Source organism: Ursus arctos, unplaced genomic scaffold (genome assembly GCF_023065955.2).
Source record: "Ursus arctos isolate Adak ecotype North America unplaced genomic scaffold, UrsArc2.0 scaffold_7, whole genome shotgun sequence".
Taxonomy (NCBI): Eukaryota; Metazoa; Chordata; class Mammalia; order Carnivora; family Ursidae; genus Ursus; species Ursus arctos.
In genome coordinates, this window is record NW_026623089.1 from 44,937,733 (window position 1) to 44,955,061 (window position 17,329).

Here is a 17,329-nt window from a genome sequence, read left to right on the forward strand (position 1 = left end):
AATCAATCAATAAGACAATAAATAAGGCAATAAATACATAAAGTGCTAGCCCTCCCGGCACACAGTAAAACCCGACAAGCGGCAGCTCTCACTGTTATTACCTAAATTCTCAAACCCATTCCAAGACTGAGATTCTGTGAAGAATTCTCCCACATTTCTAAAAGTAGCACTCATGGCACAGACATCAACAGAGTCTGATCCTAAAATGATGATGACAGTGTGATTTTTCTCTTAGTACTAAGTTCTAACTCCCTGGCAATTCACGGGAAGATCATGACTAGGATCACACGTCGTCACGGGAAGGGTATCTTAAGAGGCAGGCTCTATGTTCAGGAATTCCTATCAAATATTTAGCATAAAAATTCTATTCTCATAGCCTAGCCCTGGCTATAATGTACTCATGCTAAAGTAGTTGCATAGGTCCAGACGGTCTTTTTGTTTCCTAATGCTCTTACAACCTATATTGCAGCCATGATACACACTATCACTTCTAAGAAAAGGCCTCAAAGAGAAAAATCTTATCATTGGAAGCTCCTAAACTTCTATTATTAAATTTAATTCTCAATTCAGTCTGCAGGCTTATTTCTGACTCGTCTCTTTTTTGCCTGGGAATGGCAATCTAGGACTTATGTACAATCACCAACCTATCTTTTTTTTTTTAATAAAGATTTTATTTATTTATTTGACAGAGAGAGAGACAGCCAGCGAGAGAGGGAACACAAGCAGGGGGAGTGGGACAGGAAGAAGCAGGCTCCCAGCGGAGGAGCCTGATGTGGGGCTTGATCCCAGGACTCCAGGATCACGCACTGAGCCTAAGGCAGACGCTTAACGATTGAGCCACCCAGGCGCCCCAATCACCAACCTATCTTGAAAACTAAAGGCTTATAACAAAAAAGTAATACTTTGAAATATAAATCAGGATTAGGCTTCCAACAAACACAGGCCAAGATGTTTTCAAAATGCTAATGGGAAGTTCCCCAACGTGCAAAGGTATCCATCTAAAAGAGCTATTTGATGGATACGAGCCACTTATCAATCTTCTGGGACCTAAATCACAGTAACTTCTAAATAAAGAGGGGAACAGAATGCAATGCAGAGACTGCCTACTGTTACTAAAGTTCTCTCCAAACTCCAAATAGTCAGTGACAGTAAGACAGTGTGGGAATGGAACGAAAGCAAAGCATAGGGCATTGTTTCTTTCATCAAGAATCTGAAGATTTCTGTAGATTTCAGGTTTCCAGATCATTCAACGATCTCACTCATTTTTCCCCAAAACTTCGGTTCCTCTCTTTGATAAATGTATGTCCAAGATAAGCTTTAAAAAAGTGTGGGCCAAGCAAAGGATGAGAAATGGCAGGCCCCAGTTTGTGGAGCGGACTAAATTTCCAAGGTGATTTGAGGTAGATTTCCACACCATATTCCACAGTGTGTGCCAGCGTATCCGAGAGGAGCACGGGAAAGATCCAAGGGCATACAAGAACAATAATCTCTCATTGTGATAAAAGATCCCTCAAGCTAGGTAGCAAACTAGCTCCCATATTTCAACTGAATTCAACAGCCTGATGTGCTCTTGGAGGAAAATACCTAGTCTATCCACTTCCCATTTCTCTTGACACAAAAACAGTAAAGTGTGTTTGCAGCTTACCAGCTCTTGTACGAGCGGTATACGAGGCAGGTAATTACCATGACCCTCATTATCCCAGAGGAGGACGTTACAGTTCAGAGAGATTAAAATGGTTCTTTGAGGCTGCACAGTTATCACAGGATTTAAGGCTACAGGTTTTAGGAGAGTCTTTTTGGGGGTTTTTTTTTGTTTTGTTTTTAATGCAAATCTTCGTCACCCTCCCACAAAAATCCCGAAAAGTAGTCATAACTGACTACTAAAAGAGTCACTTTCTTAACCTGGCTCCACTAAGCCAGCTGACTGTCACCTCCCCTCCAGAGTGATGAACACTGTCAGGCCCAAAGGATGTGACAATGTCACAGCCACCAGGCCAAGCTCAAAGAAGCACCCACACCACTGTGACCAACTTTTGAGTGGTGTGCTTACCAACACTCAGCCAGGGTAACAAACTTGTGTATGCCCGGTGCTCTTACTGTAATTATGTAATTTAGTTAAATTTGATGTACGCCACTGATATGTGATTGTGGAAATGAAAGATAATTGTAGTTTCTATTAAAACATAGTTGAATGCTTTGAAGACACTCCAAATGGTGACAAAAAAATAAAATAAAATTACTTTGAATTATATGTGCAAGAAAACGATAAAAGATACTAGGGCAGGGGACATAGTACAGTATCTATGAAGAATCTGGTTCAGATTCCTTCACCAGGGTCTTTAAGGACGAAAGACGTATTTAGAGGTATGGTTTATGAAAAAAGAAAAGAAAAGCAAGGAAAAGAAAAACATGCTAAGCCCAAGTTATAGACACATACTGAAGAAAAAGCCTTGGCCCCATATCGAGATATGGGAGAAAGCTTTATTTTAATTGTCTGCTTTGTAAACTATTACTTTTATAGACTTCTTAACCTAACCAATTAACTACCAGCATTGCAATGCCCCAAACTGATGTTTAATAAATATTCATTAAAATGAATTAAAATAGTGAAACATGACATGTATTATGAAGACAACACAACTATATGAAAAGACATAATAGCTTACGTTCAGATGTAGTACTGTTTTGTGGAATCACACAATAAATCCTATCAAAATTTTTATGCCCACCTAGGTGGGAGAATACATGGCCACTAGGCTTTGGCCAAGTTTTCGGAATCCTTAAAATTTTTTTTCATATAAAAAATAAAGCACCAAGACAGTTTAATAACTCAATTGCACAAATGGGTAGGATCTGTTTTCTCAACTTTCTACATCAATGTAGTCTAACATCGTCTTACCAAAAGGGTTGACTTTATAACAACTTGAAATGACAAGGAGATGTTAAGACTATCTAGGAAAAATCTGAAAGACTACTGCTTACACTATAAACTAAGAAAGGTTAAAAAAAAAATCAAAAGTCTATAAGGAATAGCCACAAGAGCCACTATTCAACAGGAATACAAGACGTCCCAATGAAACAGTGGTAAAGATGGAAAATCAAACTAAGTATCTTTCCTAAGACGTTCATGAATAATTGCCCAAATGGAAAACACCTATTTAGGTACGTTTTCATCCTGATATTAGAAAGCTTTAAACTGAGTCTGTTCCCCCACCCCTTTCAATATGTATATGGCTCTGGAGGAAACCCTTTTCTAGGTGTAGACAAGAAAAATGTCTAGGATCTCCAAATGTCTCAGTGGTATTTGTCAACCCAGTACAGTTCTGCTTCGCCCAACACAAAAGTCTGAGGATAAAAACAGATTCAAAGGGGGAAAAAAATGAATTTCAGTTCTATTCACAAGTAATTCAAATGCCTTTTACAGACTTAGATTTATGGCTCTTCCCTTGCTCTTATATATTTCAGCGCCAACTTTCATGTTCCATTTTCAACATCCCAGATAGAATATCGAGATATGCTTGGCACTGGATATGAGAGGTTATGAGGAAAGAATTTCTACAAAAGAAGCAAGCTGGAAATCAACCTTCTTCTCATTGTGCTGTGCAGAGAAGAGCTGGGGGAGCATTCCCAAGGGAAGAGAGAGCTTGCTCCCCTGCACCGCAGACCTCCTGAGCTGCCACTGAGTCACACTGCACCTGCACTCTTGCTCATGGCCCAGTCTGGACTTAGAAAAGGAACAGAAGTTCCCACAAACCAGCTTCTACTGTCTGTTTGTTGGGTTTGGGTTTTTTTCCCCTTCTGACTGGTGAATGGATCAACACTGTGTTTAAAAAGGCTATCCAGGAAATAGAAGCACAAATACAATAGGTGGCTGGATTCACAAATCAACCTGCAAAAGGTCATCTCAATTAGCAACAGTATTGCCAATCCCTTATCTCAGTCACGGGAAGGGGGGGGGGGGGGACTTACACTGTCTTCATGCACCAAGACCAAACTAAAAATGGCTCTAGGAAGAGCCTTGCCAGTTCTATGCCCACACCTGCCCCTGCCCTTTGGTTTGTGTGTGTGTGTGTGTGAGGATGAAGTAAGACGTAAGTGTCTAAAGAGCAAAACACACAGTATAATTGATTGAAGCAGAAAAGTCTCACAATCCTGTATTAAGGCCAAGGAAATCAAAACATACTCAGGGTGTAACATGTGCTCATTAAAAAGCTTTCAGTTGAATTTCATGAGAACTATTGACCTCGAGCCCTGAATCCTCTCACTTTGGTGGGGTTGGTACCTGCTATGCTAGAATTCCTTTGAAGGCTGCGATTCATGTAAAGAGAGGACAATATAGAGAAGTAACTTTATTTAAACAAATTATATTTAAGGTGCTATAAAACAACTAAGAGTACTCTTACTGAAAGACTGAAATCTTTTGAAAAGAACACAGGAAAACACTCAGTGCTGGGTGGGAGGATGGGGTAACAGGGTAATGGGCATTAAGGAGGGCATGGGATGTGATGAGCACTGGGTGTTATGTGCAACTGATGAATCACTGAACTCTACCTCCGAAACTAATAATATGCTGTATGTTAATTAATTGGATTTAATTAAAATAAAATTTAAAAAAAGAAAAGAATATACTCAGTGTTATCAAAGGCTGTCTTCAAAATCACAACGGGTATGACTAGGTCAAGTTTTAATTAAATAGCCTTGGTTATAATAAAATCACCCCCATACCATGTTTATACATCAATGATACATTCGATTTACCTCTTCACTAAATACACTATTTGAGATTTGTGATCTTACTTACTGTAATTAAATATATACTTTCCAAATAGGGCCCTAAAACTAACCAATTGAAAGTGGCTCTTTCTCTTGTCTTCAGTTTCTGAATTTAGCCAATGAGTCTGAACTTTGAACTGTTAAAACAGGGCTTCTGGCTAAGTAACAATTCAGACTGGCACTGTCAACACCCTACATGTAAGTTTCAAGTCTGAAAATACAATTCAATGTGCTGTAAAAGGCTCTTTGTAAACTGGTCAAAATCACTCTCCTGTCTATAGTAAATCTTCCTTTCTCTTGAAAAATCTGTGAATAATCTACACTCTCAGAGGCAAGATGCTTCAAAGAGGTCTTTGGTGAAATAATCTGGTGGCAATACGTTCAAGGCATTTGCTTCTAAAACATCTGAAGCTAAAGCAAGTCTTGGGCAGCTAATTGGGAACCCAAGAGATCCCGGTAATGTGGAAGAAAGTTTTGGTCCAGCTCAGGGTCTAAAGGTTGGAAGAGGACAAGAGAACAGCCAACTTCAAGCTCTTCTCCTCCTTGTGCCTTTTAAATTCCATCTTTCTTTGTCTTTAATCCAACAGAAAATTAGAAAGAGTCTTCTAAACTGAGCCTCCCGCATAACAAAAATAGCTTTTGTTTTGCCTAGTACCCATCAGCAAGTGTGTTTCTTCAAGAGTGAACCAGCTTCTTTTCCTCCATCGAGCTGTGCCGCCTTTACAGACAAGAGCCTTCTGACTGACCTTAGACAAACACAAAGACGTTCATTCTCTAAGCCCTGAGATGTTCAATTCAAGAGCAAAGACCCTGGCCATGAAGGAATTAGTGACTTAGTCTTGAAAAAACAGAGCCTCATCCTTAGCTGTCCTCAGGTGCTACCACATAATTCATGACTTTCATTAAAAAAAGAAGAAGAAAAAGAAAAAAGACAAAGAAAGAGAGAAAGAAGAAAACAAAACAAAAAAAAATCTACTTAAGTCTGACGGTAGGAACTAGGAAAAAGGGGAATTGCTCTCCTGGGAACTTCAGTAACATAATCCAAACAAGTGAAAAATAAAATGCAAGATATTCAGGCCATTCTTCAGTCCACAGTAGCAGTGCTAATAATCCCTCAAATGAAATCTTTATATCCTTTTGTTAATCATCCTGCAATCTTGGACCCAAAAAAAAAAATTAAACTATCTTTTCTTTAAATTACCATATAACCTCACTATTTAAATTCATCTTTTATGGAAACTGCATAATTTTTCTTTCATTAAAATTTCCCTTGTTGATATATGCGAACCAGGTCAGTTTCGATTGGATTTGCATACTTGTGTTTTATCCCTTAATTCAACTCCTTGTTGAAGGTTTAAAAAAAAGCAAGAGCTGGACCTCAGATACACATAAAACAAATGCTGCTTATATGTCTAAGTGAACACTGACACCATTTACAGATTCTCCCCCACCCCTTTTCCTTGGGGCTGAGAGCCTTGTCAATAATCATTACTTATTAAACAGGCTGCCATTCCCTTCTACAGAATGTAGAAAAGGAGCGTGGAGAGGTAGAAATAATTACCTTGGGCTTTTCTTTAAAGACCTCCGGAATGGAACTCAAGAAATCAATTGAGAAAGAACATGAAATATCCCCCCATGTATAAGACCCCCCACATACACACACACACAAATATACAGTTGAGAAGTACACCCACACTCCATTATTCGTGTCAATTGCGTCGAAAAATAAAAATCTATGGTCTTCAGGATAGACACATATATATTTTCAAACCACTGAACATATCCATACATACACTTGCACATCCTCTACCCTCCACAAAACTCAAGCTACATGTGTTGAGAGAAGCCTCGAAATACCTCCTGAGAAAATGTGCTCACAAAAATGACTGCTTCAGCCAAAGGAGAGGGAAGCAGCAAGTTACCGGTGTGACTGCCATTCTGGGTTGTGACAGATTCCTTCCCTCTTCTCCCAGACTCCCAATTTATCTTTATTTTTTTCCCCCCAAACATCAGTCAGGGCATTAAGAAATTTCTCTCTTGGACTTCACCCACAAATGCACTAAATCCTTTTTTTTTTTTTTTTTTAAGTTTCAAGGGTTAAACAACACCCAGGATAATAAGACCACAGGTCAGAGAAATGAAAAATTGCCAGATGACTGAAAGCAAGCCAGGTATTCCTACTGAAGAGTCAATGATGAGACCTCCTCTCTTCCTCTTCAGGTGTTATAGCTCAAAGCAGAAATACAATGTAAAGACAGTTTTCGGAGAACAGGCTTGCACAGAACTTGAACTGGCAGGCTGGGGGTTTGTCCTAAATAACCTTCACAGGTTGCAAACTGTTTCCCATATCCTGATCAATAGTCATTTTGAGAAGCTTCCCAACATTTCCTTAGAATAAGAGCAAGGTGGGGGGTGGGGTGGGAGGTCAATTAGTCACACAAAACATTTGTAAAGATATACAGAAAATATACACGTCCTATACAAATACAGAGGAAGCGATCACTCTTGGGGTAAACTGGCCAGTGCTGGCAGCAAGAGCGCCCAGGCTGAAGAGGCTACATCCACAGAGTGACCTGTTTCAAAGGGGTTGGACGTTCTCCCCCTTGAGTGCAGAGAACTCGGTCCAATTCCCCTAATATTTTTCAGGCACAGAGGGAGGGGAGATGAGGTTTCACACCCCACCTTTGGGAAAGGAACAAAAGCAAACGCTTGACAGAGCTGAAAAAACTCCTCCTCCGTCAGGACCCTAGAGGCGGTAGCTCGGCAGGCTCCCTTCCTATTTCCCCCTACTTAACTCACTCCGGGAGCCACAGAATCAATCTCTACACCCCGGAAGGGCCCTGGGCAGGCTGGGGGGCGGGGGGGATCCATTTAGCCCTTAGCCAAGGATTGCCTCCTTGCCCTACCTCCCCCAATGGCTTCTAATTAACCCTTCCTGGTCCCTGCCCGGGTCAGGGCTGCTCTAAGTCTACAGCTTCATTCTACCAACATTTCCATCAAATCACCCCCCACACACACACCCCCACACACACCCCCACATGGACAGAACTTCCCTTTGTGGTTTATCATCGGTCAATTTGCATGTGCTTTTCTTTCACTCCTTCCCACCGGCGGGGAAAGGGCTCAGTGCTTTTGGGAAGGCCCTCCCTCCCTCCCCAGCTCTCAATAGGAGCCGGATCCCGGAGCTCGCCAGCAGGTCTGCAGTGAGCAGAGATCGCGCTCGCGTTAACCCTTTGAAGGGAGTTAGGAGATCTGTTCGCGTTTGGGACCCACTGAAGTAGGCCGGGTGGAGCTTGACAATCTCCCTCCGCTTGCTACCGCCCCCCGCCCCCACCCCGCACACGGACCCTGACAGACCCGCACCTTTTTCCTCCCTTGCGGCCAGTTTAACTATCTCATTCAGTGCTCCAAACCTGGAATGGGGTGAGGGGTGGAGGGTGCTAGAAGACAGGCGGCGGAGGGGAAAAGACAGCAGGAGGGCAAAACGGAAACTCAGTAGTAAATCAGAGTTCAGACCCGGTGTATACTTACGAAATTTGGGGCTGGTGCTAGTTTCTGGCGTGGTGGTAGTAGAGGAGGAGGAAGACGAGGAGGAGGAAGAGGTGGTGGCAGCATCCTGAAAGGGTGACAGGGTCCAGGACGGAGTAGAATCATGAAGGTAGGAGGAGGTAGCGTATGCCGCAGTGGGCCAGGAGGGCATTGCCTGGGTACTGGGGGTTCCTGGCACCGGGGGTCGGGAGCCCGGCGTGCTGCTACTGAAGAAGGGGGCTGTGGTGGATAGGACCGTCGGGGGGGCCGCAGTGTTCCGTGCGGTGGTGGAGCGCGGGCTGGCCCGGATGGGCACCCGGTGCCCGGGAAAGCGAGTGGGCGCCCGCGTGATGGTCGTCAGGCGGGTGCTAATCCTGTTGGGCGTCCTGGAAGAGGCGGCACCGCCGGCGGAGGGGGTAGCGGGGGACGCAGTAGAAGTGGTCGTGGTGGTGGTCTCCATGGCCTTGGGGAAGGAGCTGGGCTTGGAGAGGAAGAAGGGGTCCTGGCCCATCCCCTTGGAGTCCACCAGGTCGGTGGGCACGTATTCCTTGACGGAGCCCACCACGATCCATTTGAGGAGCATGAGGCTGAGCCCCAGGCCGATGAAGCCGATGAACAGAGGCACCACGCACAGCCACGTCTGCTGCCGGTTCCACACGATGCAGTCGCTACAGCGTAACTCCCGGGGGGGCTCGGCCGCCCCTTCGCCGCCGCCGTCCGGGCCCCCGCCCGCCGCTGCCGCCGCCGCAGCCGCCGCGGTGCCCTCCTCGGCCGAGGCGGCGGCTGCCGAAGCGGCTCCAGGTGGCGAGGCAGCGGCCGCACCTTCACTCATCCTAGGAGCCGGTCTTCACCTTCGCCCCCCCGAGGGCCGCGCCAGAGGCATGGGGCCGCGCGGGCCGGGCGCGGGCGCGGGCTCCGGCGGCGGCGGCGGCGGGTTCGGGCGCAGGCAGCGGCCGCGGCGGCCGCATGCAAATCGGCTCCCTGCCCCCACGCCCCTCCCCCCGAGAGGCGGGCGGCGGGCGGGGAGGAGAGGAGCGGGGGAGGGGACGCGGGCCGGGGAGGGGGCGGCGAGGAGCGCGGAAGAGGGGCGAGACGGGCCCCCGGCGCCGCCGGCCGGTCAGGGAGCGGCTGGGCGCGTCTGCAGCCCGCCAAGCGGCCTCCTGCGCGTCGGGGCCCCGCGCCTGCTGCTGCTGCTGCTGTTGCTACTGCTGCTGCCGCCGCTGCCGCTACTGCTGCTGCCACTGCTGCTGCCACTGCCGCTGCCGCCGCTGCCCGCCGCCTGCAAGCGCTCCAGCCGCGCCGGCATCCTCGGGGCGCCGCGCCCGGCCCGCTCCCCCTGGCGCCCGCCCGCGCCGCCGCTGGGCCTCGAGCCGCGTTCAAGGGCCGAGCCGGCTGGCCGCGGGATACCGGGCGCCGGAGAGCCGCATTCCGACACAGGGGGCAGACCTGGCCGCCGCCGCCGCCGTTCGCCCGGCCCCGCGCGCCGCGTTCTTCGGCGGCTGCTCCGCGAGCCCGGGCGGCAAGGTGCACCTGTTCTTCAGCCGGCCCGCAGCCAACCCTCGGCCAGCACTCTCTGGGAGAGACCAATCCGAGCGCAGCGCGGAGGGCGAGCGGCCGGGCTCGCCTCTCTCCCGCCGCCTGCGACTCCGCGCCGCCGCCGCCGCCCGAGAGTCAAACTCCAGCGAGCTGCGCCGTCGCCGCCGCGAGCCCGGGGCCGGGGGCGCACGGGGCGTCCGCGGCGGGTGCTGTCGGACCCGCCGCGGAGGAAACCCTACAAGCCGCAGAGGAATCGAAATCAGTCCCCGGAGCCGCTGCCGGGTCACGCTTGGGGAGGTGAAGCGGGAGACCGCGTCGGGGATCCCAGGCGACGCGGACCTCGGGCCGGAGGTGGCTCCTGGCGAGCTCTGGCAGCCGGGCGGGTGCGGTGTGCGCGGAGCCGCCGCGGACGGGCTGGGCTTCAGGCTGAGTGGCGCCTCCCACCAACACCTAATGGTGGTTTCTTAATGTGCACAAGAGAAATAAATGATCCAAGCAAACCCCCACTTGGAAGTGTGTGGCAAAAGCAGCTCCCGGCCGATCGTGAGCCCGTCTCCCGAACGGATCCGGCGGGGTCAGACTGACGCTGCGGGGCGAGGGAGCTGGGCCTGTGCGCGTGGGAGGGTGTCTGTGCTCTCCCCAGCCTGATGGCGGGTGCTGCTGGATGGAGAGCCACCTTTCCTCCGAGTTCATCAGAGAGATGCCAGTGAGGCAGACGACCTTTGTGCAATCACACCTGGCAGATATCTCCAAGTTGATTGAGGATCCCTTACCTCAAAATACGAAGTATTGCCTTTCAATGTAGATGAAAGCACAGGTACACCTGTCACATGACAACTGATGGTGAGAGGTAAAATTTAGAAGGATTTGGGTTGGTATCCAAAATAGTGTCGCTGGTTTCTTACCTTGGGTAGAGAGGAGCTGTATCTCAGGTGCAGTGTGGGACCTGCCCGGGAGTCCGGGGAACTGGGCGAGGAAGAAAGAAAGGGTTAGAGAGCCAGCATCAGCGTGGTTTATGCTGATGGTGCAGAACCTTGCTTGTCAACTCTCCCCAGATTTCCTGGTCTAAAGTGGAAACTGGAAAGATGTTTTTATTTACAAGCTCGGAGAATAAGTTGAGGATGACGGCCTCCTGATACAGCTCTGTAAGATTGGCACCGATGCAGGAACCAGCGTTCTCTTGTAATGTTACAGGCCCCACATAGATGAAGTTTTCAAGGTATCCATTTTATTCACAGGTGGAGAGCCGAACAGTACGCGGAGAAGACTGCAGAGAACAGAGGATGCATTGAAACGGGAAGCCCCTGGGATTTGGTGCCTATCAGAGTATTTTGCACAGAGTTAATAAATTATTTTTGATGGCAGTAATGTGGCTGTCACCTCTTTCAGCTATAACAGTGAGACTTTCCCCATAGGACAGCTTTTGATTTTAGTTTGATAGAACATGCCCTAATCCAGTAGGGCTGAATTATGGTTCCAAAAATGCCAAGTGAAAACCAAAAAAAGCCACAACCCTTGAATCTATTTTCCTTCAGCTTTCCAATGCAAGGCACAGTCCTGTTAAGTAAAAATTGACCCAATCTCTACCTCCTGTGGGTGCTGGGCAGTTACTGGCCAGCCTTTCCTGTATGGCAAATAAAACTTAGCTTTCACACAAAACGTTGTGAAAGTATAGCAAGTGCTGTTGTCAGCCCTATGAGACAGGAAATTACTTTTCCAGAAAACACTCCTAGTTCATTGGCTCCCCCAGCATTTCGGTAACCCCTCCCTTCTTTGCCCACTGAAGTAAATCCAGGGTACAAAAAGGTGCTGTAATGCTGCCACTGGACAAATGCTCTCCTGAAACTGTATTCTCACTGAGTTCACCCCATATCTCCTCGGTGCTCCCCAACGCCTTCTTCAGCTGCCTCTCCAAATTCCCTCGGCTTCTCATTTCCACTTAGCTTTAACAACTTATTCATGGTTCCCTGTTGAGCTCCTTTTCTCCCCGATCCCAAGCCATTGCACTTGACTACCTGTTAGCTGCTCTATCCCAAGCCATTGCACTTGACTACCTGTTAGCTGCTCTATCCCAAGCCACTGCACTTGACTACCTGTTAGCTGCTCTCACACTGAACATCATCACTAGGGGAGGGGAAGAAGAGCCCAATGCTGTGATAGCCTTGTGCTGGGGAGCACGTGGCACCAGCCCAGCCAAGAAAGTTTGGTGGAGGCAATCATCGTTAACTCACAGTTTTATGGTGAGGCTTCTTGGTAGCAGGTGGTAAGCACTGGAACTGGAATTGGGGAAAGGGTGTGGGCTGAGTCAAGGACAAGCAGTGGACAGTCTCACTGCCAGCGAGCAAGCTGCTAGTCTGTCCCACCGTAAGGAGTCTCATTTTGGTGACTCTCAGTTCCCTGAAGCAAAACACTGAAGAAATAGCTTCATGCTCAAAGACAGAGATTCAAGTTAGACCTGTGTCCCTGAGAAGCAATAAAGTCACTCTGGGCTTCTATTTTCTCATCTGTGAAAAGAAACGATAATATCTATATTCTACATAATTATATGAAATTGTATAGCTAAATGATCTACTCATCTATGGCATCTTTTTTTTTTTAAAGATTTTATTTATTTATTTATTTGTCAGAGAGAGAGAGAGAGAGAGAGAGAGGTAGAGGGAAAAGCAAGCTCCCCGCTGAGCAGGGAACCCAATGTGGAACTTGATTCCAGGACCCTGGAATCATGACCTGAGCCAAAGGCAGATGCTTAACCCACTCAGCCACCCAGGCATCCCCTGTGGCATCTTTTAAGCAACATTTTCAGATACCTTCCTGGAGAGAGGGGTGTGGATTTTTCTAATAAATAGGGATGACATACCTCAGCCTCTCCTGAGCTCCATCTCTGCCTGAACAGAATCACCTTCTGGATGTCTCCTGTGTGATCCACTAACACATTAAACTCAGAATTTATGACCATTGCTTGAAGTTTGCCCACAAACCAGCATTTCTATTGAACTTCAGTTTTTCCTTTCAGTGGCACCTAAATACTGAAGCTGGGAGTAGCAATGCCATCTCTGACTCCTAATCTTTCATACCCCAAGTTCAAGTAGCTATCGTCATTCACAATACAATGTCATCATCTTGGGTTCTCTCCATTGTCAAGTCTTTGGCAAAAGGCCCATCTTCTGAACCCTAAGGGTAGAAATGAACTTAGTGGCCAAACACCCCCCACTGTGTCATCCCCCAAAATGTTCCAGCCCAATGGTCATCTGGATCCAGCTGTAGTTCTAGAGAAGGCACCACTTACTGGCCCAGCCTGCACATAGTACACGTCATTACAAAAGTCTGTGTGTTGAGTCAAAAATCTGCCTTCCACCCTTTCTCCTTAGCTCATTGACTAGATCAACCTTTCATGAACTAGGTGCCAGGCATTGAACATACAACAGAAGACAAAACAGAATCGCCCTACATTCATGGAACTCATTTTAGTGGGAGAAACTGACAATAAGCAAACAAACCAAATACAGAAATTACGTAGTCTCTCAGAAAATGAGAAGTGCTGTTTTGCACCACATCGGACATGCCTTTTTGGTGTAATTACATAGGACAGCTCTTCTTCAATCCTAATATCTCCAGTCTATTTATCATCCTCACAGGCCACGAGGACTTGACCTCTTGGGGGTACAAGGTTGCTCTTTTTTTTAGCTGTGCGTTCCCCGGATATTTGTAGTTATTACGGAAGCTGGTTCAGCCTTCAGAATCATAATAGTCTTCAGAACATACGCTAGAATCGTGTGTGTAGACAACACCGTATCTCAAAACATTTCACAGAGTAAACATTTTAAAAAGGATTAATGAGGTTAACCTTCCCATGGATGTGTATTTTTTGTTCTCTCTTGGTTTAGTCTGCTACTATTATTATCATGATCACATTTCATAGCAAATCATGGTGGCCTTTTTAAAAGAGAAAACAATGGTTTTCTTTATAGGGCTCAATGACTAATCTTATTTATTTCTTGAGAATGTTTTATATCTTACATATAAGACCCACCCAAAAGGTACTAGAAAATTTTCCAGGTGGATCTGTCTGTTCGCAACATCGTGACTCCAAGGATTTGAGCATTACATCCCAATATCATAAATAAACACTAAAATTCATAAATTCTAAAGAGCAAAAAAACCCCACAAAGTGTAAAAATGAAGAATTCCAGTTGCAGCTATATCCAAGTCAAAAAAAAAGATGATTGTAACAATGCTCAGAATTAAGGTATTTAGAGTATCACCTAACTGCACGCTCGTGAACTAGAAAACACCGAATAACAGGATGTGAAATTTAAAGTTTTGAAGGAGGCACTAAGACGAAATAGATGTACAATTTCAGTGGGAGTTGCCAGAGGACAATGCCAAAATTTCAAAACAGGTTAACTAAGAACTGGGTAGATGGCACCACACAGGGTAGATGGAGGGAGGATTTTTGTGAAGATTTCTTGGGCAGAACGTGAGCTCTGAGTTCAAAGCAAGAGGGGCACAGGCACAGCCTTTTTATACTGAAACAGGGAGAGGAGCCTCAGAGGAGCGTGCTGGGGAGTTCATTACGGGACTCCTGTTTGGCCGGACCTCACTGGGTTGGGGCAGACGCACAAACAGCACGAATCACAAGTCAAGGAGGTGGTAAAAGTGGACAGTGGCACAGAGGGCAGTTTAAGCACCCGCCATGCCAAGAAGACATGAAGCCACCCCATGGCATTAAGAGTCCGGTTGGAATGCAGACTATAGAGGAGAAGCGGTAGTAGAAAATGAGCTGGAAACTCAGTGTTGAAGGATCTGAGTGTCATAGTGAGATGTTACTTAATTGGTTTTTTTTGCACTGAATTCCAACTGCCTATATTTTACAGTACCAACATGGGACTTTACTCTTGACACTCAAGGTTACCATTAATGTTCGTCTTATCTAATTTTTGATTCTTCGTCGGTGTTTGCCCTTTTAGCCCTTATGTTGTTTCCAATTATTGGTAGTAGATTTTTCTCAGATCAGTTCACCAGACGACTCTATTCTTTTGAAATAATTTTATTGGATCTAAAATTGGAGGACTGGTAGATGGAAGTTTGCTTTGACAATTCAGTGATCAAGCAACCATGGACAATCTGGGGCTTTGGAAAGATCCGAGGAAATGTCTTCTCAGCATGCTCAGAAACAAAGGTGGTGGATTCATGTTCTCTCTCACTCCTTCTTCAGACTACAACAAGATTTCATTTGGCAATTCACATGCCTCTCGCCACTCCCCGATCAGGTTAAAGTTAAGTTGCAAGTGTATAAGACAGGCAATGTAGAAAGCGAGCTCCCTGAAATGCTTTCTTATAATGGAAGAAAAAAACATCTGTGTCTCAAACTCCATTATCTGTAAGAAACCTAATACAGCTACATTCAGGAAGAGTTGCTGTGAGTTTGTGTTTGTATAAATAATACTTTGACTTCATCTCATCCGTGTTTTCTAGAAATCTACATTCTGCTTCCTTAGACTTGGGGATGAAATTTTCATAACACTCTATAGAGAGAAAACAACCAGATAATGTTCCTTAATTCTCCACTGGTTTACTTTGTGTCTGCACTACTGGAACTTCCTCACAAGCTGCTCACAGAAGCCTGAGCACAGACAGGCTTGGTACCAACCCCCTGAGGCCTTCGGTCGCCATAGCGGATGTGCCCACCATGAGCCTAAATTCTTGCTTTATCTACAGAATATTAAGACAAAAGTATAAATTCTGAATTACTTCCCCCACAATGTCTTCTGAGGGTTATTGGTTGTCTATGAGGGTTTGTGAATGTTCCACAAATATCTTTTCTTTCTTGTATCTGGTCCAGAAGTGTGTCCTTGATGTAGATACAGTCATTCGTAAAGGAGAAAGAGCAGAAATTTGAAGTCAGACAGACTTGATTTGTATTTTCAGCTGTTCGTGCAGCTGAAATATGTCCCATGTTATGTGCCTAGGGTCGTGGTTGGCCTAAGGTAGGCCACTCAAAAATAAGAGCAAGTATTCTTATTTAATGAAAATGCAGATTGCCCCTGGGCCGCATTCTCTAAGGAGCCCATCTTTTCCAACAAGTTTTGCTGAAGATGTTTACAGGAGCGTGGCACTGTGGTGTTGCCATTAACAAGCTGGATCTTGGAGGGGTGTGTAAGCTTCAGGACAAACAAAAAGGCATTGTGGAGAAGCACTGGCCCCATCACTCCAGGTGACAAATGTACATTTATTCCCTCCGTTGAGTGCCATCCAATACACATTACATGACCTCCTCATGCAAACGCCGGTGCAGCCACTCTGGAAACAGGACGGAGGTTCCTCAAAAAGTTAAAAATAGAGCTACTCTATGACCCAGCAATTGCTGGACTGGGTGTTTACCCAAAGGATACACAAATACTGATTGAAAGGGAGACATGCACCCCAATGTTTATGGCAGCATTATCCACAATAGCCAAATTATGGAGAGAACACAAGTGTCCATCATCTGATGATAAAGAAGATGTGATACACACACACACACACACACACACACACACACACACACACACACTCTCACACACACCAGAATATTACTCAGCCAAGAAAAAGAATGAAATCTTGCCATTTGCAATGAAGTAGGTGGAGCTAGAGTGTATTATGTTAAGTGAAATAAGTAAGTCAGAGAAAGATAAATAACATAGGATTTCACTCATGTGGAATTTAAGAAACAAAACAGATAAACATAGGGGAAAGAAAAAGAGAGAGAGAAGCAAACCCATAAGAGTGACTCTTAACTATAGAGGATAAACTGAGGGTTGTTGCAGGGTAGGTAGGTGGGGGGATGAGTTAAATGGGTGATGGGCATCAAGGAGGGCACTTGTTGGGATGAGCACTGGGTTATATGCAAGTGATGAATCACTAAATTCTACTCCTGACACTAATATTACACTGTATGTTAACTAACTCAAATTTAAATAAAAATTTGAAACATTAAAAAAAAAAAAAAGGAAACCCACAACATTACCAGGAATAAGTATTAATGACTCACAGCAGATTTAGCCCATCTGTTTTGTCTCTAAGAAAGGATATCTCAAGAGGACAAAACTTGCTTGGTGCTTATAAATTGAGAAAGAAGGAAGGAAAACACCATCGAGTTTATTTAGAAAAAAATATTAACTAAAACCAAAGAGGCTAACAGTGCTTAGCCCTTGTGAAATACATACTCCAGGGGCTTTTGAAGTCACGAGAACCCCACTCTTTACCCTACCTTTGAAACTTTTACCGTTTGGTGGAGGGTAATTCCTGATTTTAAACAAAGTTACAAGCGTATGTTTATATGTGTATGTGACCATGCCTGTGTGCAGTGGTAAAGCCGCGCAGACAGTACAGGGGCAAAAAGAGTACTCAAGCACTGCTTGATGATGAACTTATCAACTGCCTCCAGAGTTTTGTTTGGAATTATCTGAATAGAGTTATAGTTTTGTTCAGCATCACTGATGCCAAGGAAAAA

The 17,329-nt window shown here is 45.8% G+C and overlaps 1 protein-coding gene across 1 annotated transcript in view; it reads right to left on the reverse strand.

The window, feature by feature from the left end:
• Positions 1–9,133, reverse strand: part of LOC113259231 (pro-neuregulin-3, membrane-bound isoform) — a 445,035-nt gene extending 435,902 nt beyond the window's left edge. The window contains exon 1 of the mRNA XM_026504578.3: positions 8,305–9,133. Within this exon, the coding sequence (XP_026360363.3) occupies positions 8,305–9,133 (829 nt within the window). The remainder of the gene's footprint in view (positions 1–8,304) is intronic.
• Between the last annotated feature and the right edge of the window lie 8,196 nt (positions 9,134–17,329).